At 40.7% G+C, this 21,992-nt stretch overlaps 1 protein-coding gene across 2 annotated transcripts in view; it reads right to left on the bottom strand.

Annotated features, from left to right (window-relative positions):
- The window catches only part of IMMP2L (inner mitochondrial membrane peptidase subunit 2), a 919,024-nt gene that overhangs the window by 874,727 nt on the left and 22,305 nt on the right, over positions 1–21,992 (bottom strand). For both annotated transcript variants that reach the window (XM_060244896.1, XM_060244897.1), the window contains exons 2-3: positions 17,275–17,412; positions 736–839 (exon numbers count right to left, since the gene is read on the bottom strand). In XM_060244896.1, coding sequence (XP_060100879.1) covers positions 736–839; positions 17,275–17,409 — 239 coding nt within the window. In that variant the 5' untranslated portion in view covers positions 17,410–17,412. The remainder of the gene's footprint in view (positions 1–735; positions 840–17,274; positions 17,413–21,992) is intronic.

Raw genomic sequence — 21,992 nt, 5'->3', positions numbered from 1 at the left:
ACTCAGTCCACAATATAATCCAAAAGTTTTTTCATCTCCAGACACACCTTTCCCCCCCTCTGGCCAACCATCTCCAGACACACCTTCCCCCCCCCCCTCTGGTTTTCTCATATCCAAGGACACAACATCAAAATAGATCAACCATTTTCCACTATACAAGGAATAGCTTAGACACCTAAAGCTTAATTCTAGCAATTCAATCCACAAGATACGTTATGACATTTCCAACATTATTACTATAGATTCAACATTTATAGAATTATTATTATCAATACCACAGTACAGCCTGTTACTTGCATTACTTATTCAACAAACGAACATATCGTAAATGCTTTCTAATACATACTGATAAAACTTTGGAATACCTGAGGATATTCCCCATCCTATCCCATCTAGGTCTTAAAACAAATAGGCTGTTCGGCCACAAAAAAGCAGAAATATAATAAAAAGTTATTGCTGTTCAATATTCATTTAAAAGAAATGATGTTTAATTGCAGAAGCTATATATTTGCGGACATCTAAAGTTATATTAAAATCCAGGTAACAGAGTAATTAAATAACAGAAGAGCAAACAGGCTTCTTAGTCAAATGAGGATACAACCATAATAATTGTCCTTTTTTAAACTTATGAAATAAATTGGCCATCAAATTCATAACTGTAAACAAGTTTCAATATGGCATTATAAATGAAAAAAATAACAAAATACATATTGTGATTCATTTAAAGTCACTTACACCAGTGAAACTATGTCTCCACGTTGTACTTCATAATTTCTAATGATCCAGTGGTTTAAAAGGACAACATCAGATACCTGTTTTCCTCCAGGATTCAAAGAAGGCTGAGGTGGAGAGAAAATAAAGAATTAAAATCAACTCACAGTGAATTATGACAAAATGCATTAGTATGGTGTAGAAATTATTACTGATCTGCAGTTCCTACTAGATTGTGATTTATGCTTCCCTATCATTAAAGAGTAGTTTATGAATAAGATAGAAGACCTACCAACTGAGAAACTGATTTGAGTAGACGTGCAACACCACTATCTTTAACTGAACTTCTTAACCTGCAGTTCTACAACAGTTCCAAGTCCCTAAACTCAGGATGTCAAAACCACAGTTTTGTTCTTCGTCTAGGAGAGCTATTGGTAAGAAGGGCTCAAGAATAGCTGCTTTGCTGCATATACATACTTCTGGACTATCCATGACACTTATGCTTAAGGTCACAAGGAACATCATCATCATTTTCATTTATCACCTCATCCCAGCTCATGCTGGGCTCTAGGCAATGTACAACAATAAAATGCATACAACACTAATTAAAACAAATTTTGTTGTTGTTGTTCAGTCGCACAGTCGAGTCCAACTCTTTGCAACCCTGGACAAAGTCACGCCAGGCCCTCCTGTCTTCCACCATCCTCCAAAGTCTGCCCAAATTCATGTTCGTTACATCAGTAACACTGTCCAGCCATCTCATCTTTTGCCGTCCCTTCTTCTTTTGCCTTCTGTCTTTCCTAGCATCAGGATCTTCTCCAGAGAGTGCTCCCTTCTCATTTGGTGGCCAAAGTATTTGAGCTTCAGCTTCAGCATCTGACCTTCCAGTGAACAGTCTGGGTTGATTTCCCTTAGGACTGACTAAATTAGCTAAATACAAATTACATTTATATAAGGGAAATGCAGTAATTGTGAGAATAATACCCCTATTTCCAGAACATCGTAGTCACCCGCTTGGTGGCCACGGTGCCTGGAGACTCAATTCACACAAATCTGCCAGGAAAACACCAGGATGTTAATTTTATTAATTTTATTAATTTTAGAATTTTAATTAAATTGATAATTAGTTATTGTTTCGAATATCATTGTATAATTTAATGTATTGATTTAATGTTGTTAGCCGCCCTGAGCCTGCTTCGGCGGGGAGGGCGGGATACAAATAAAATGATGATGATGATGATGATGATGATGATGATGATGATGATGATGATGATGATGAAGAAGAAGAAGAAAACGTGGGTTTTGTCTACCAAACTGGAAGGGACTTATGAGTACTGAAAGCCACAACGTTGCAGCAGCACTCTGTGTCTCTTGAGGAGGGCTAGCCAGGAGAACAGATGGTTTCCAGTAGCTCCGTGCGATCCCCATCTCAGCCTTTTAGCGGAAGGAAGGTGCACCGCCAGGAACTGTCCAGGCAAGCGATTTCCAACCTCAACCATAGAATCCATCTTGGGAGGCTAACACCACCAGGAGCTATCTTCCTGCAGTGCCAGACTCCATCACAGCGAAGCGGGAGGCTCACATACTCAACAGATGTCACCTATGCATAAAGCCATCAAGCTTATCTAGGTGTGGATCCTGCTAGACCGCCTAAGCCTTTGTCCTACGGAACTCAAAACAAAGACTGGTGCCAATGGAAGATCGAAGAGGAGGAAGAACATCTTCACCCAGAGCCAAGTTTCTTTGTATAGACGGGGTGTTACCTAGGTAGCGATTTGGCCATCTATTGTCACCTTTTTAGATAAGCTTGATAGACTTAAGTACCCCCCACCTTAATAATTTTCCCCATTCTTTTCCTTAATGGTCATCCTGGAGCCTCCCCCTTGCCCATTGTTACCTGGAAGTCCAATCAGGTAACTAAGGCCAAGTCTGCTCATTGGCTAGCTATGAGCACCCAATCACGGACCATCAATTAACCGTCAATCAACGCTCTCCCGGAGGCCATAAGGGCCCTGCGGGATTTGTCTACATTCCGCAGGGCCTGTAAGACCGAATTGTTCTGACAGGCCTTCGACATTTAACCGAGAGAGAGCTGCCACTGGACATCATATAAAGCACCATGCAGAGTACCGATGGTCACCATCAAACTTTCAGAACCGCTATACTGTACTGTATTAATACAGCACCATGAAATGTTTTAAATAATTTAAATATGTAATTATGTTTTATTGGTTTTTAATGGAAGTGATGTGATGTTGTGAGCCGCCCTGAGTCCGCTTGCAGAGAGGGCAGGATATAAGCTTAACGTAATAAATAATAAATAAATAAATAAATAACTGGCTATTGGCTACTGCATAAGTCCAGCCCTTATGGTTATTGCAGGGCCTCCCCTTTTTCTGAGGTCATGTACCAGCTGACCACTGTCATCTGCCCCTGTACCTCCCATCCCCTAAGGGCTCAAGGTAGTCCTTATAACCTGTGACCCAGCTCCTCACAGGAGCAGCCCAAATCTCTGGACAATCTGGGCAAGGGGGCGCATATAGATATTGAACAACATCGGGGAGAGCACTGCCCCCTGAGGCACCCCACAATTAAGTGGATGTCTCTGGAACGATTGTCCCCCAATCGCTACCCTTTGTCCCTGACCAAGGAGAAAAGAGGCGAGCCATTGCAAGGCCAACCCCTGAATCCCTGTGTTGGCAAGGCAGTGGACCAGCAACTGATGGTCGACTGTGTCGAACGCCACCAATAGGTCCAACAACATCAGCACTGCCGACCCTCCTCCATCCAGCTGCCATTGAAGATCATCTACCAGGGCGACCAGCACTGTCTCCGTCCCATGAACTGGGCGAAAACCGGAATGGTGTGGGTCTAGGACGGAGATAAACTATTCATGCATGCTTATACACAGTTCATATGCAACAGAACAGGGGTGGCCAACGGTAGCTCTTCAGATGTTTTTTGCCTACAACTCCCATCAGCCCCAGCCATTGGTCATGCTGGCTGGGGTGATGGGAGTTGTAGGCAAAAAACATCTGGAGAGCTACCGTTGGCCACCACTGCAATAGGAGAAATCCCAGCCCCCTCCCACTGGCCTCCACATCCTTTCTCTTATGATTTTCCATCCCCCATTCCAAATACACATCAATCTTCCCAATCACTGAGTTTTTCCTCCCTCCTCCAATCTTCTCAAACAAGTACTTCCTCCTTCCTCCCCAACCCACCCGTCACTGAGTTTCCTGTACAGCCCTCCCAGTTGTTTTTCCTCCCTCTCCTTATTCAGTTCTACCTTTGTTTATGCCTGCACAGCTTCTTTTCCCTCTGCAACCTGTGCACATCTGCAGGTTATTTTAGAAGGATTTCAAAACCACAGGTTCTTTTTTAATAAAAAGTTCTAATACTCTTCTGTAAATGTGGGTATGCAGTAAAAGTTTCAACAGCCAGTGCTTCGCAGACTTAATATAATAAACCAGCATCAACTGGTCTTGGAGATTTAAATAAATTTATCATAGTAGTATGTAGGGTAATTAACTAGTATTTAGATGTTAATAAAGACATATATTTTATATGAGACTTGGGGCTGGGAGTCAGAATGTGGCACTGCTTTAACAATCTCTAGAAACATCTAGAAGCATATCAACATGAGCATCTGTCAATTAGAGGGAAGAATTGTTATTGTTCCTGCTGACAGTTCTCATTTCCAGAGCATTACTAAAGAAGCTTCATTTCCACCAGCTGTGAACTGTTTAAGTCACTGACAGCATCTAAGAACAAACCAGAATGTTTTCTGATTGATACCAAGACATTTCGTTTTTGAAATTCAAGCTTTGCAAGAATTCTGACCAGCTATTTAACTTAGATAGATTGAGACAGAATCTATGTGCAAAGTATATGGTTATGAATTATGTTGGGCATTATGGTAGAAATAGTCATTCATAACTGGATACCAGTCTTGCTCAGTAAATTGTGATATTTCACTTATTATTCCATCCACATCTAACTACTATTTAGGCTTTTGGGTTTTTTTTATAAATCAAGGATTAATTTATAATGCTTTTACATAGTTGCTCAAAATCAGATTTAAACAGAGGGCTAAATCAGATTTCTTTTGGCCTTTGAAAAACATAATTTAAAAAAGGGATATATTATATTGACATTTTTAAAAAAATCACTCAGATTGCCAGGAATGGAAGGCATGTGCCTGAATGCTTGTCAAGAACACAGTGATTTTTAATATCTTCCCCAACACCCTGTTTCTCAATAAGCATCACATTTTAAAATGAAAAATTGGAGTTTTTCTTTTGGATAAACCACCAACAGCTATTGTATTCTATATAATTGTGAGGAAAGCTATTAAAATCAAGGCATCTCTCTCTCTCTTGTCATCCTTGGAATCCTTATTATAGTAAAACTACACACACATACACACACACCGCTTAACTATAAGGCATTCCAATTAGTTGAAGAACAGAATAAAATTAACTTTCCTGCATTTATAGAAATGCCATCAAATTCTCAGTTCAATCTCATTAGCCGCACACTGGAATATTTACAGCACCTATGGACCAATAAAGGATATAGTCTAGTTAACATCTAGATACAGTTCAATTAACAGCTAACTATCCTGTAGTTGACTCACCTTACCCCTCTGAACTAATGGTGGCAAATTCTTCTAGGAACCAACCTGGCCTCCCAGCAACTATCTACACAGACCACAGGTCCCACTTGGATCCAAATTCTGCACCATCCTCTATATGATTGCCCATCAAATACTTGAAGATGGTGATCATATCACCTCTCAGTCGTCTCCTCTCCAGGCTAAACATACCCAACTCCTTCATCCTTGCCTCATAGGACTCGGTCTCCAAACCCCTCACCATCGTTGTTGCTCCCCTATGGACATGGTTCCAGCATGTCTATACCTTCTTAAATTGTGGTGCCCAAAACTGAACACAATATCAGTGAAGTCTAGCCAGAACAAAGTGATGCCATCACTTCACGTGATCTGGACACTATACCTCTGTTGATACCAACCAAAATTGCATTTACTGATTCATGTTCAATGTATAGTCTATTAAAACCCTAGATCCTTTTTACACATACTACTGCCAAGACAAGTTTCCCCCATCCTATAATGCTGCATTAGATTTTTACTACCTAAATGAAGAACTTCATATTTATCCCCATTAGAATTCATTTTATTTGTTTTAGCCAAGTTTTGCAGCCTGTCAAGATCATCCTGTATCTGTCTTCTACTCTATTTGTACCCCTCCCATTTTAGTATTATCTGCACATTTACTAAGCATTCCATCTTTTCCTTCATCCCAAATCATTTATGAAGATGTTGAACAAAACAGGTCCCAGGAAAGTTCCTTGAGGCACTCCACTTGTCACTCCTCTCCAATAGGATGAGGAACCATTCACAAGCACTTGTCAGGTGCAATCTGTCAACCAGCTACAGATCCACCAAACAGTAACAGGATCCACACCACATTTTACCAAGTTGCCAACAAGAATACTATGTGGAACCTTATCAAAAGCCTTACTGAAATCAAAATCAAATATGTCTACAGCATTTCCCTGATTCAGCTAGGTAGTAGCTTTCTTTTAAACTAAGAGAGATAATGTTAGTCTGACATTACTTGTTCTTGAGAAACTCATGCTGCCACTTAGTAAACACAGACATACTTTCTAATTGCTCAAGGAATGACTACTTGATGATCTGTTTTAAAAAAATTCCAGGTATAGATGTCAAGTTGATGGGTTGGTAGTTACCCAGATCATCCTTTTTTCCCTTCTTGAAGATGGGGACAATATTTGCTCACTTTCAATCTTCTGGCACCTCATCTGTTCTCCAAGAAATCTCAAAAATAATGAACAGAGGCATAGAAATTACATCCACAAATTCTTTTAGTACCTTTGGATGCAGTTCATCTAGCCTGGGGACTTAGTTTCATTTGAAGAAACTAGGCATTTATGTAAAACCGCTATACTAACCCTAGGCTATAACTCCCTTTTCATCATGCATTGTTTTCACCATTTCCCGCACAAGAGAAGACTGAGGGAAAGTAGGAATTAAGCATCTTTCTTCATCACCTGTTACAATTTCACTTTCCTGTCCAAACAATGGGTCTACCATGTTCTTGCACTTGAATCATGGAATCATAGAAACCAGCTCTGAGTTTATGATTCAATGATTTTAGTGTAGAGAGACTCAAAATTCCAAAATCATACCCAGGGTTCCCACTACTTTCACCTTGTCAACCAGTTCTTCCCTATTAAGAGAGAATCAAATCCAAGATAGCTGATCCCCTTGTTTCCCTCTTCACTTTCTGGTAAATGAAGCTGTCTGCAAGATGTGAGGAATTTATTTGACCTTTCATTTTCAGCAGAGCTGGATTTCCAACAGATACTCAGGTAACTCACATTTTCCATGACCACTGGGTCCTGCCTCTTTGAGAACTTTGTGATCTGTTCTAGGAGTGTCTCATTCGAGTCTTCTGCCTGGCGTGATGGTCTGTAGCAGACCCCCACAACAATATTAGGAATTCAGGTTCCTCCTGCTTGTTCCCTATACTCTGTGAGTTAGTCTAGAGACATCAGAATCAATTGTTTATGTTCCCTGAGGTTTTCATTACTATACTTTCCAGTGAAATAATGTTACCTAGTATATGTGCCACTCCTCACAAATCTTTGGTGTTCTTATCTCAAGTTATTGGCATCATACTGGGCTTTGAATTTTTGTCTCGCTCTCCCAAAGGATTTAGTTTAAAGCCTTCCTTATTAGATTTGCGAGGCTAAATACATTTTTTCTATCTCCTGATAGAAGAGCTTCATTGCAAAAGTGTAAGCCATGGCCCAAAAAACCAAACCTTTCCTGATGACAACACCTATGCAGCCAATTATTTATTTGCAGTATTCTTCTTTCCCTTCCTAAGCCAGTCTTCGACAGGAAGAACTGACAAAAACACAATCTGGGCTCCCAGGCCCTTCACATTTTTACCCATAGTCTCTTTTAATACATTCTGGGTTGGGCTGTATTAGTTGTTCGCACATGAATGAGAAAGAAAGAATAATAATCTTCAAAGGCCTTCAAATGGGCTCTATAAAGTGTCCTCAATGCTTTGTCACAGATCTGGCACCAGCATCACTCTAGTCATGTAGCCACTCTCTTTGCATGACGCGATATAACAGGGACCAGGAAAGTTCAAGAGTGCAGAGGGTGCTGGGAAGAAATTTGGTTGATAGCTTCCTGCAGGCCTAAATTCCAGGCCTTAGTCAGCTTATCAAGAAAACTGCCATCATGTACAGACAAAGCCAGTAGAGCATTCTGAAACCAATTGGATCCATAAGTCCCCCCAGGTGAGCTTAAATGTGCTCATTGCACCTGCACACAGGAATCTGGGGGGTGTTCTAGGACATCACACAGAAGTGATGTCATTATGTCAGTGACATTCTGGTTTTTGAGAAAAGCTATGGTAAAACCAGCTTCAAACAATAGAGTTTTGCCTTCAAACCAGAGCATCACCACACAACATTCCTGATGTGATGATGTCACTTCTGAGTGATGTCATCATGGTGGCAATGCTGCCCTCAAAACCAGGGGAATCCCCGCCAGGACCAGAGGACTGTCAGCCCTAGATTGCTGCCTTCTTTTATTTTAATCCATATACAAGGTTGTATTCTCCACAAACCTAGTCTTCAGGAGTCTGAATATGTAGAGACTCCTAACTTGCCAGGGAATTCTTTGGTTCTTTGCTATTAGTTCAGTAGCATATCATTACTGTTTCCTCAAGGGTAAAATAAACTTACTTCAGTATCTAAGATCCATTCAAACTGTTTATTTATAATAGCATTATGTTTAAGTTCTAGATTTATTGACAATAACTTTTAAAATGCCCTCAATCTAATGCCATTACCTATGCGCCCCACTAAAGAGTTCCTCACAAAACAGTTCAACTCAAAAGGGAAGGGTGGTCTTCAGCTGAAAATGAAGAGCTAAAAATAAAAACACACCTTTCCACCACCCATTTCTGATTACAAACTAAAAAGAAATAAAAGGCTGCCTCCAGACCCATCACGAATATTAGATTAACAAAAGAGGTACCCTACCCTTTAGCTACAAATATTTGTCATTAACGGACATTACAAGTTAAACAGATCAGGACAGCAGCCCAGTGAAGAACAGAAACTACAACAAATTGTATCAGTTATGACCTGAACAGAATATTTAACTTTATTTTTATATTCACTGTATACCCTGTTTTCCCCTGTAGGGAAACTTGTGCATATGACAACAAAGTTTCCCATTCAGGAAACTGACCAAACACAGACTTGGTGACTTTCAGCAAGGTCAATGAATTATGTATTGTTCAATGCATCCTACAATCACCCCTTGAAGGAATAAAAATTAATTTCTAGAACTGTGTCTCTAAACATGACTCCAAAGACATTAAGAATGGTATAACACAACAAGGTTTACACCATCCATTTACAAACCTTATAAAGCAAACAACCAGGGAGCAGTGGCCAGCGCAGTTCCCGCTGCAGAAGGGATAATGCTGACTAAGGCCTGGAATTTAGGCCTGCAGGAAGCTATCAACCAAATTACTTCCCAACACCCCCTGCACTCTCAAACTTTCCTAGTTCATAATGGCTATTATGAACAAGTGTTCACTAGACCTTATGTTGCTTATTATAGACACCACTAACACAGAAATAGAACAATTAGATGTAGAAATAGAGACTAGCCAGAAGAAGATCAAGACGGAAATAGACTTGAAGGAATACAACCTTAAATGGGCAGAGTTAGAGAATACAGTAAAGGAATTAGAGCTAAAAATCAGAGAGGCAAAAATGAAAAAGTTTGATAGAGATGCTAAAGATTACTCACAGTCTAGAATATACATTTGGAATTCGAAAACGTTAAGAAATAGGAAGAGAGTTACATGGGACGAATCATCCATTTCCGGGTCTGATATTGACAATAGTGATGGAGAGATGAGGGACGGCGCAGGCGCTCACAGAGGTGCTGGCGCCAGACCCCAACAAAATAAACCAAGGAATTTTGCCCCACAGAGAACAGAATTATTCTTTTCGGCCACAGAAGTGGACATCTCAGAAAACCTAGTGGTAAATTTGTCTACAAAGCAATCGAGACAGAAAGAACTTGAGGTTTTGAACTTAGGTTTAAATTTCGTTCCGATGTGGCACTATGACAAATTTCAAACCAGAGTAGACCTATATAAGTTTTTCAGACTGATTAAATTAAGAGCGTTGGGGGGGAGGGGGAAGACAGAATGTATGATAGAAATGCTTTAAGACCCAAATCGTCCTTTTTACCACCAGTAACAAATCCAGCAGTTTGAACAAATGGTTTTGAGAGATGTGGAACAGATGAAAAATAAGTTTATGAATGTGCAGGAGAACTTAACATCTGAACAACATTCCATTTTGAAAAACTTATCAACAGACCCAGACATTGTTATTAAAAAGTCAGACAAAGGGGGAGCATTGGTGGTTATGGATACCAATGAATATGATGATGAAAATTATAGACAACTTGAAAATGAGTCCTATTATAAATCTATTGGAAATGACCCAACTGAAAAAATTAAAAGGGTAATTAAAATTATGCTGCAGGATGCTCTAGCTAATGATTTTATCACTGAGTCTATATATAGATTCTTTTATGAAGAACATCCTAGGGTGTCAATATTTTATACTGTCCCTAAGATTCATAAAAGACAGAGACCTCCTCCAGGGTGTCCTATAATATCAGGCTGTGGTTCTCTATTAGAACCTCTGGCCAAGTATCTTGATCAGTTTTTATTGCCCTTTATTCCAACAGCAGAGTCTTATATAAAAGACACCAAGGATCTTATTAAACAACTTGAGAATATGCCAGTTCCAGAAACAGCCATTTTAATAACTATGGACGTGGAGTCCCTATATACCAACATACCTCATTCAGAAGCCAGGGAGACAGTGGAAAGAGTATTATTAAAGAGACAGACCCAACAGTACCTACATTCTTCCTAATGGACATTTGTGATATGATTTTGGATTCTAATTATTTCAGATATAAAGATCAGTTTTTTCTTCAGGTACAGTGATGGGAAGGTACAGTGATGGGAAGCCCAGTGGCTCTGTCCATCGCTAACCAATTTATGATTAATTTAGAAGAGACCACCATTTTAAATGAATTGGAGAACCCTTTCTACCCTTATATAATTAAATTGAAGTGTTTTATTGATGATTTGATCATCGTGATGTCTGACAAGAATATGTTACCAGCATTTGTTGAATGGATAAGCCAGATACATACTCATATAAAGTTCACTCAGAGCGATGAAAAGGCAATACCCTTCCTAGACACAGTGATTTATAAATCTACACGTAATACTTTGGCTTTTAGAACATTTAAAAAACCTATAGAGAGAAATAGTTACTTACGCTTTCAATCATTTCATCCAAGAGCGCTCAGACAGAATTTACCTTATGGGCAATACTTGAGAATGAGACGAAATTCATCAACCATACAAGATTATGTCAGTGAAATGGATATGCTAGATAATCAATTTCTGCAAAGAGGCTATCCACAGGAGATTTTGAGAAAGAGCAGAGGGAGAGCTATAAGATCAGACAGACAGGAACTAATTAAGGATAAGAGTAATGGAGGAAATTTTAAAAGGACAGTATTAAACTTGCAATACTTGAATAGAGCTTCAGCAATTAGAGATATAGAACTCCAACACTGGCAACTATTAACTGACATCCCAGGACATACAGAAAGACCTCTTTTAGCCCATAGAAGAGCTCCTAACTTAAAGGATCAACTAGTGAGAGCTGACAGGTTATCTAGGATTAAGACAGAAAATACTACCAAAGGTTTTTATCGCTGTCATGGATGTGCTGTCTGTGCTAACACTTTAGAAAGTAAGGAGTTTTCTCATCCAGTAGGAGGCACTATTTCTTTTAACTTTTTTGGAAATTGTTCAACAAGAAATACATGCTATGTTGTAGTATGCCCATGCAATTTACTGTATTTTGGGTATTCCATTAGACCAATAAAGGTGCGAATTATGGAACATAAATCGCACATTCGTCTTTTAGTCCAAGATGCCTCATTGGTCAGCCATTTTAGTACAATGGCACATGATGCAGAAGATTTAAGATTCAGCATCATGTACAAATATCAATCTAGTCCCTATTCTAGGTAAGATGTTCAAAAGATCTTATTGTAACAAGAGGCCAAATTGATATATAGATACCAGTCATTGGAACCTAGGGGTCTGAACCAAGATTTTGACTTGTCTTGTTTTTTATAATTTCTATATTATGTAGACAGATGGGAATCATGTATTATCGGGATTGTATTTTTAAATCAATAAACTGAATAACAATTATTTTATTGTATAAATGTTAATGAAATGAATTGTAACTGTATTGTAATACATTAAGAAATAGGTAATGTGTCTTTAAATTGCAGGCAGCACAAGTGTGCAGTGTTATTAGGCTTATTTATCCAGGGCTTGTGAAAGGGAAATTGAACGCAATTAAAGGCTGAAAGATGGAGGAAGAACAGTAGCATTTTAGTAATGAAATAAATTAGAGAAAGCCTGGGTAAGTTTGCAATTTTGTAAAAATTAAACTTGTTAAGAATAAAACCTTGAGAAGGTTTAGAGAAGCTCAGTCGGTGCTTTACAATTGTCCTGGCCAGTCCGGGCCGGGACTCCACGGGGAGCCCCCCCTTGCTCCTGCTAGTCCCCCTCCCCACCCACAGGCAACCGGGGGGCTACCCAGGGCGATGCGGGCAGCACCCATAGCCGAGCCCCAACATACCTCTAGGGTGGCAAGCGGAGCAGCCCCAGAGAGGTCAAGCCCCAGAACGCCTCTCCTCGGTGTCCAGGCTTATCAACGGGGGCAGAGCCAACCGGGGGTGAGACCTGGGAAGAGGGGAGGGAACTCCAGGAGGGATAAATGGCCCGAGGGCCAAGAGGTCAGGGAGGAGGCTGGCTGTTGCTGCAGAGGGTCTGCCAACAGAGAGAGATAGGAGCCCAAGTACAGCCGGAGGGGACAGGGAACCTTAGGTGCAGTAACCCGGCTCTCTCCCCCAAGAGACATCAGGGAGAGACCTAAAAGGGGCGGTCGCAGTCAGAGGGGATACGGCCACATTGAGGAACCCCAGGGGGCGCCAGGGGCACGACAACAATGTAACATTTGTTCACAGAAAACTGTGTATAATAAAGAAATAAGGCACCATCAGACTACTGCATTCAAAATTAATAAGATGGTCCCAGATGAAGGATCATAAGGATCCGAAACGAGAACAGACCGGTTTTGCATGTCAGACTGTATCATCCATATCATCTTATGGATAGTAGTGAAGTTGTGTGCTTTGGATGGTATTTGTTACTGAATTTGTTACTGAAATTTACATTGTAATACTGTGTTGTGAATGGAAAGTATTGTAATTATATTTTGATATTGTTTTGTAAATACGGAGAGTATCTTTTCTGTCATTTCCTCAATTTCAAGATAGGCAGGATGTTCCTTTTTTCTGGCAGTGATCCTATAATGATCATAGTTCCTCAGCAGTGTAGGGTGGCAGTCCTCTCCTGGCTTAGGTGTTGAAGGCCTGTCGAAATAATTCAGTCTTGCAGGCCCTGCGGAATTGAGAAAGATCCCACAGGGCCCTTGTAGTAGATAGTTTAGTCAAAGTCAACCCAGTGTGCTGCAGAAGTGAAAAAGGCAAACTCTATGTTAGGGAAGGGATTATTAGGAAACAGACTGAAAACAAAACAACCAATGTCCTCTGGCAACTGCCCCCGTATAGATCTATGGTGTGGTCTCATTTGGAATACTGTGTACAGCTCTGGTCACCATATCTCAAAAAGGACATGGCAGAGCTGAAGAAAGTACAGAAAAGGGCAACCAACATGACTTGGGAGGTTGAAGCACCTCCCTATGAGGAAAGGTTGAAGATTCTGGAACTTTTCAGTTTAGAAAAGAGATGACTAAGGGGAAGACATGATAGAGGTTCAAAAAATTATGCATGGGGTAAAGAGAGTTCACAAAGAGAACTTTTTCCCCAAAATTCTAGAATTTGAGATCATCCAATGAAGCTGATGGGTAGTAGATTCAGAATGGACATAAGAAAATATTTATTTATACAATGAGTGATTGAAATGTGGAATTCATTGCTAGAGGATGTTGTGATGGCTTTATAAAGGGATTAGGCAGATTCCTGGAGGATAGTTCTATCAGTGGCTACTAGCCATGGTGACTAACGTGAACCTCCATGTTCAAAGGCAGTAAACCTCTGAATCCCAGTGCCAGGAAACAATATCAAGGGAAGCCTTCAGTCTCTATGTCTTGTTCTTGGCCCTCCAGAGGAACTTGCTGGCCAGTGCATAAGGCAGAAAGTTGGGCCAGATGGACCACTGGTCTGATCCAGTAGTGCTCTTATGTTCTTAAAACTTTATTCTTGCATCCACTCACACCAACAACTGAACATCCTTTTGGCTTTAATCCAGCGGCATCATTAAGAATATTATTATTCACACTTGTTCTTGCTCTTCCTCAGTAGCTAATTGAGTGCCATTTGACCCGGGCATCCTGAATGTACCTATGCGTTAATTTAGAATATTTTCTGTCTTCCCACATTCTCTGAGGTTAGATGGGTTACCATTAATAGAAGGGACTTTGTTGTTATGAGGTTCCAGATGTGGAAGACAAATTCCTCAGCAACTTGGCTTGTACTGAGCCTACTGAATGTCAGGCATCACATGAAAACATACTGATTTGTCTAGGCATTTAGCACAAAGCGTATTTCAATTGGGTCCTTGTAGTACAAAACATCAGTATTAAACAAACCAGTGCAATGTTTTAAGCAACTGTAAATAATTAGGTTCCTGCTCTTTTAATGCAGTAATATTCATAGCTGCTGCAAAGCAGCACTTTATATGCCTTAGTTCAAAAAGAAAAAGGAAAGAAATAAAGAGAAGAGAAGACGAGTAAGTCATAGTCTTAGTTTTTTTAAAAGACTTTTAATTTCAGTCTCAGCATGAACCAGGATAATAAGTGCAAACCAGCTAGGAGTCTAAAAGGTCTATTACAAAGGCAATTCTTGTGGATCATATGGTGGAAGCTTCAAGTCAAAACAATCATATATCCGATGCAATTGTGTTATTGATGAGTATAAGGAAGCATGCTGACAAAACTTCACTTCCCACCACATTGTATAGCTTTCAAACACATAGAACATAATTCATTCTCCGGAGTGCAAGATAAAGAAATGGAGATGAATTTGTTCCATTTTCCTGCTGCAAACTAAACAAGATGAGAAAGAAAACAGAAGCACTTTCAGCCTGATATTTAATATATCCTTATTATTGAGTTCTACTAACATTTAAAACAAAAGGCAATTCTTGATGCATTCAAACATCATGAGTGGTTATGCCTAATTTTAAAACGGAGGAAGCATCATTGATTAAAGTTGCACATATTTGCCACTGCTACTGCTTTCAGCTTTCATCTGGAAAACCAAGCACAACTGTTGACAAGCCTGTGCCTGCAGCCCTTGGGGGATTTTGAGGGCACGGCTGCACTTGACCCTGGAAGTAACAACACTTCCAGGGAACCTCCTCCAGCCTAGGAACCTCCTCAAGTCTCTATGGTAAAAGAAAAATAGAGATTGGGAAGAGATTATTGCAATGTCACTGAAACATGATATCACTTCCAGGGTTGGACACCATTTTCTTCCCTCTTGGTGGTGTTTATACTATTAACTGGTTTAGAAGGAAGGCTTTGATTTGGTTTTATACAGGCAGAGTGGATCCTGTTTGCTTGCTACACTGTTTTCTCAGCAAAATTATTTGAAAAGGCAGGCTAAAACATATACTTTTGGAACCAGAGCAGAGCAAAATAAGATGTGGGAGGGGCAGGATTTACTTTAGAAGGTGAATTTAAGACGTCCGTGCCTCTGACCACTGTGAACTTTTATTCTTATAAACACTTCAGTGCTTCACCTATTTGCATGATATTTGGCAGGGATGATCCCTTGGGTGATAGGTACAACCCTGAGAATGCCATTACAACTGGGCAGGAAACAAAAAAAAAGATGCAGCCAGAAATGTTTTCCCCTGCTGACAGCAATTGACAAATACATAAAATGAGAATACAAAGCTGTAATCGTGAATAAACACATTTAAAGCCAAAAGAAATTATTTGGTGCACAAGCCTACAAAGTATGTAAAAAGCTGGATGTTATTGTAAATGAAGAAACTTCACCCTTGCTGAATCATTTGTATTTTTGGATTCAGAGAATGGCAAAGAAACCCAACTAGGAAAGCAAACAAAGCTAGGAAAGGAAAGGTCCCCTGTACAAGCACCAGTCATTTCTGACTCTGTGGTGACGTTGCTTTCACAACGTTTTCATGGCAGACTTTTTATGGGGTGGTTTCCCCAGACATCTACACTTTCCCCCCAGCAAGCTGGGTACTCATTTTAGCAAGCTCAGAAGGATGGAAGACTGAGTCAACCTCGAGCCAGCTACCTGAAAACCCAGCTTCTGATGGGGATTGAACTCAGGTTGTGAGCAGAGCTTAGGACTCCAGTGCTGCAGCTTTAACACTCTGTACCATGGGGCTCTTGAAACAAAGCTAAGTCAGATGTTTATATGAAAAGTTATGTAGTTCAACAAGCAAAATAATAGAAGCCAAAGAGCAACCACAATCTTGGAGGGTACTTCATAACAAAACAGGTAGAATGGTAATGGACATCTGTTTTTTGTAAACATGATTTTAAATGGGAATTTGCACGAGTGGGCCTTGGCTTATATAGCAAAGATTCAAATGCAATCCAAACATATTATTCCTCCAGAAAACGAAATGATTTCTGCACAAAGCTACAATTTGTTGACCTCTCTTACTGATAGAACCTTCTTACTAAATGACAGAAGTTTTAGGTTGGATCTCACAGATTAGCTCCACATGTGTAGGGTTGTCAGGTCCCCTCATCGTGCTCGCAGACAGATTTTGGGAGCGTTCCATGCGTGGGCAGGATATCCCTAAGGTGACGATATCACCCGGAAAGTGACATCATCACTTCAGCAATGTCACCTATTGCTGCCCTCACGTGACCAACCCAACAAGCAAGGGCAAGTGAGGGGGTCAGAGCGGGGAAGTGCAAAGGAATGGGGATGGGGTGGCAAGCCACAAAAAGAGGCGAACATCCAGAGCAAGATCAGCCCAGATCTGCTTTTGGCTGCTCACATGAGTTGTAACGAACTGAATAGAACCTCAAAATGTTAATGAGCAGACTTAGGCAAATACTGCCATCTTGTCGTTCTAATAACTACATATTGCACACTGTTTAATTGAGAAATTTTTTTTTATGTTTTTAATGAGATGTTATATCATGTTTGTAAATTGCCCTGAGCTTGCCTTAGCGGGATGGATGGGATAGAAATCCCATTATTAATACAATAATAAAAAGAAAATTAGTAATGCATGAGTTTGCACAGGTGAAAATGAACAAGGAAGAAAGTTGCTTTGTTACCTGCATTGAAACACCTTCGACTCTTGCTATGCAAGCCACTCTGTCGAGAAAAGTTACTGTCACAGGAACAGCAACGAAGAATCCTTTCAAAAAAGCTTTAATATACCTTCTCCCAAAGCCTTGCATCTGCGCCATTATCTGGGGGGAAAAATGAAATAATTGTAAAAATAACTGTTCAGAACATCACAGAATCCAAGAAAAGTGGCACCATGTGGCAATGCAGTATAAATTGTCAATGATCCTCATCATCCACTTGTAAAAAAGAACTTTGCTCAACAGAAAGAAATCTTAAATAGCAGAAATAATAATGGTTCTTCAATAAATGTTCAGGGATGAAGCTGAACATTATCTTCCAGCTGCCATTTATTTATTTTTTTAGCTATACAATTGTAATGTTAGAAACAATTTTCATAAATCAATTTCTCCAAATAGTTTACTAACAACTTGAAAGGGAGAAGCCAGATGTAAATTCTTATAAACAAGGAAATTTTCCTAAAAGGATGAATTGGAGGAAGAAGAATCAAAACAGATCATCAACAACTACCTAAAAGTTAATAATACTGAGGAAGACTCAGCATGGGTTCTGTAAGGGAAGATCTTGTCTCATTAGCCTGTTCTTTGAGCGGGTGAACAAACATGTGGACAAAGGGGACTCAATAGATGTTGTTTATCCTGACTTCCAGAAAGCTTTTGATAAAGTTCCTCATCAAAGGCTCCTTAGAAAGCTCGAGAGTCATGGGGTATTTATTTATTTATGTTATATTTATATCCCACCCATTCTGTACAGACTCAAGGCAGCTAACAACATAAAATAGGCAGTAAGCAAAAGCAATATTAAAATAATCAGATAAATGTCAATGGTGCTACTTCAGGTGGATCATGTAATATTTTTTTTCTTACATACACAGATCCTCGCAGTTAGTAATAAAAGTGCGATGGATCCAGATGTGGTGGGAGCCCTCTCCCATTAGATGTTATATGCCATCCGAAACAGTTCAGTCTTGCGAGCCCTGCAGAACTGCGATAAATCCCGCAGGGCCCTGATGGCTTCTGGGAGGGTGTTCCAAAGTATTGGGGCCGCAACCGAGAAGGCTCTTGCTCTGGTGGAGTTGAGCCTAGCCTCCTTTAGCCCAGGGACAGCCAAAACATTTTGAGAGCTTGATCGCAGTGCTCTCTGGGGAATACGTGGGGCAAGGCGGTCCTGCAGATAGGTATGTCCTAGGCCATATAGGGCTTTGAAGGTTAATACCAGGACCTTGAAAGGGATTCGGTATGCAACAGGCAGCCAGTGCAGCGCTCTCAGCACAGGCTGAATGTGCTCCTGATGGGGAAGCCCTATTAGTAGCCTGGCTGAAGCATTCTGCACCAACTGTAAAAGGACAAGTCCTCTTATGGATCAAAAAATGGCTAATTAATAGGAAACAGAAAATGAGTATAAATGGGCAATTTTCGCAGTGGGGTGCCACAGGGTTCAGTACTGGGTCTGAAGCTGTTTAACTTCTTCATTAAAGATTTGGAGTTGGGAGTAAGCAGTGATGTGGCTAAGTTTGTGGATGACACTAAATTGTTCAGGGTGGTGAGAACCAAAGAGGATTGTGAGGCACTCCAAAGGGATGTGTCAAGGCTGGGTGAGCGGGTGTCAAAGTGGCAAATGAGGTTCAACGTGGCCAAGTGCAAAGTAATGCACATTGGGGCCAAAAATCCTAACTATAAATACAAGTTGATGGGGGTGAACTGGCAGAGACTGACCAAGAGAGAGAGATCTTGAGGTCGTGGTAGATAACTCACTGAAAATGCCGAGACAGTGTGCGATTGCAATAAAAAAGGCCAACGCCATGCTAGGAATTATTAGGAAGGGAATTGAAAACAAATCAGCCAGTATCATAATGCCCCTGTATAAATCGATGGTGCGGTCTCATTTGGAGTACTGTGTGCAGTTCTGGTCACCGCACCTCAAAAAGGATATTATAGCATTGGAAAAAGTCCAGAAAAGGGCAACTAGAATGATTAAGGGGTTGGAACACATTCCCTATGAAGAAAGGTTAAAACGCTTGGGGCTCCTTAGCTTGGAAAAATGTCGACTGGGGATGAAATAATAGAGGTTTACAAGATTATACATGGAATAGAGAAGGCAGAGAAAGAAGTACTTTTCTCCCTTTCTCCCAATACGAGAACTCGTGAAAATTCAATGAAATGAATGAGCAGTTGGGTTAGAACTAATAAAAGGAAGTACTTCTTCACCCAAAGGGTGATTAACACATGGAATTCACTGCCACAGGAGGTGGCGGCGGCTACAAGCATAAACAGCTTCAAGAGGGGGTTGGATAAGCATATGGAGCAGAGGTCCAACAGTGGCTATTAGCCACAGCTTATCTTTGGAACTCTCTGTCTGGGGCAGTGATGCTCTGTATTCTTGGTGCTGAGGGGGCAGAATGGGAGGGCTTCTAGTGTCCTGGCCCCACTGGTGGACCTCCTGATGGCACTTGAGGTTTTTTGGCCACTGTGTTGAACTGGATGGGTCATTGGCCTGATCCAACATGGCTTCTCTTATATTCTTATCTTCTTAATCCAAGGAGGCTGGCAATGAAAGATCTGTACCAAACAATAAAAATTTGTTATGTGATCAGCTCAATAAATTCTAAGGTTGCCAGATCCTACGTTGCAGCCAGTGGGGGAAACGTGGATCCTTTATGGGATCTTCTGCTGTGCACTACAATGTCACCCTGAAGTGATGTCATCATGTCACCGAAGTTAGGGGGTGACACTCTAGTTTTTTAACAAAAGTCTATGCTTTGAAGCTGATTTTACCACAGAGTTTTGCCCCAAAATTAGAGTACCACCACACATCAGTGACATGAAGATGTCACTTCCAGGTGACATTATCACATCACCTTTTGGACCAGTTGGGGGCAGGATTTTCCCTTGCCAGCCAGCTGGCCAGTGGCGGGGAAGTGCTTCACGAAAGTCTAACAACCTTAATAAATTCATTCATTATATATCATCTGGCACGTGTTTATCCAGAAGTAGACTGAAGAAGTTCAGTTTGCATGATACTCCAAATCAAAACTTTGAAGATAAGGAGGAAGGGAGAGGAGGGGTTAGGAGCCCACAGCTTTCTCCTTATCTTTGAGGACTTTATTTCCCTTTTATTGATTACCTTGATGTCAACATTGGAAATACAGTTCAAACCATAACTTCATATACTGGTTTGGAAGGCAAACATGAACCACAGTTCAGATAACAAGGGAAACTATTATCTGTGCTAAATAACTAACTGAAAGTAAAATTACATATGAGAACAGAGGTGAGCCTAATTTTCATTCAAAACCCTCTAAAATAGGGTTGCCAATCCCCAGGTGGGGGCAGGGGATCCCCCGGTTTGGAGGCCCTCCCCCCCACTTCAGGGTCATCAGAAAGCGGGGGGAGGAAAAGGAAATGTCTGCTGGGAACTCTGTTATTCCCTATGGAGATTTATTTTCAAAGAAAATCATGGAGAATTGATCTGTGGGTATCTGGGGCTCTGGGGGGAATGTTTTTGGAGGTAGAGGCACCACATTTTCAGTATAGCATCTAGTGCCTCTCCCCAAAACACCCCCCAAGTTTCAAAAAGATTGGACTAGGGGGTCCAATTCTATGAGCCCCAAAAGAAGGTGCCCCTATCCTTCATTATTTCCTATGGAAGGAAGAAATTGAAAAGGTGTGCCGTCCCTTTAAATGTGATGGCCAGAACTCCCTTTGGAGTTCAATTATGCTTGTCACAGCCTTGATCTTGGCTCCACCCCTAATGTCTCCTGGCTCCACCCCCGAAGTCCCCAGATATTTCTTGAATTGGAAGTTGGCAACCCTACTGTAAAACCATGGTCTGCAGAATCATCTGCAGCAAATTTTGCCAGCAAAGTTCCTATAAACGTGTCAACCGGTTTTGGGGGGCATTGCCCCTTCTTCCAGATACCAATTACGGGCAGAGACATGTTGTTCAGAGAAAACCATTTTATTTTCACTTCTGCAGAAAGTGGAGAGAGGCCAGCTATGAGACCGCCTCTCTACCTGAATCAGCCAAGCCCCTTGCCTTATAAAACCTCCCGGACGTCACATCCCTCTCTTGCCCTGTGGCTGTTTGCCATTGGTCAGAGCTCACAGTCTACCTTAACCGGCCGATTTAGGCTGAGGGCTTAGCCCTATAAGGTAAAAGTTATAAATATCTCCGCCCAGCAACTTCCTCTTGTCAGAACTTGTAACTTCTTTATCTATATGCTTAGCTATAATGGTAGTTAGCACAACAGACTCCATATTTGTGAACTTCATTAACCCTGTGATTCTGCATTTCAAACAACCACTAACCACTAAAAGGTGACAGATAACCACTCACAAACATCTGCAGATGCTTCTTTGAAATTTCCAGTTTTGACATCTCTTATGAAACCAATTTTGCCCTTATGATTGATTAATTCTTTGTTGTGCACTCTACTCACTATTTATGCTAAATATTATAAATCACTATACTTATAACAGTTGTCTTGTTAGCATATATAAAAAGAAAGAAGCATTTTACTTTTGCAGGCTTAAGAGACTGATATATAGGAAAACTAGCAGGGAGGGGGGAGTGGCAATACTAGCAAGCTTTTGAAAAGCTTCAACAGGAAACAGGCTAACCACCACCAAGCCACTTCGAAGAATGCAGGAAGCTAGTACCAGAGAAAAACACTCAGAACTTAATT

Source organism: Heteronotia binoei, chromosome 8, assembly GCF_032191835.1.
Source record: "Heteronotia binoei isolate CCM8104 ecotype False Entrance Well chromosome 8, APGP_CSIRO_Hbin_v1, whole genome shotgun sequence".
In the NCBI taxonomy this organism is placed as follows: domain Eukaryota; kingdom Metazoa; phylum Chordata; class Lepidosauria; order Squamata; family Gekkonidae; genus Heteronotia; species Heteronotia binoei.
This window is presented reverse-complemented; position numbering and strand designations above follow the sequence as displayed.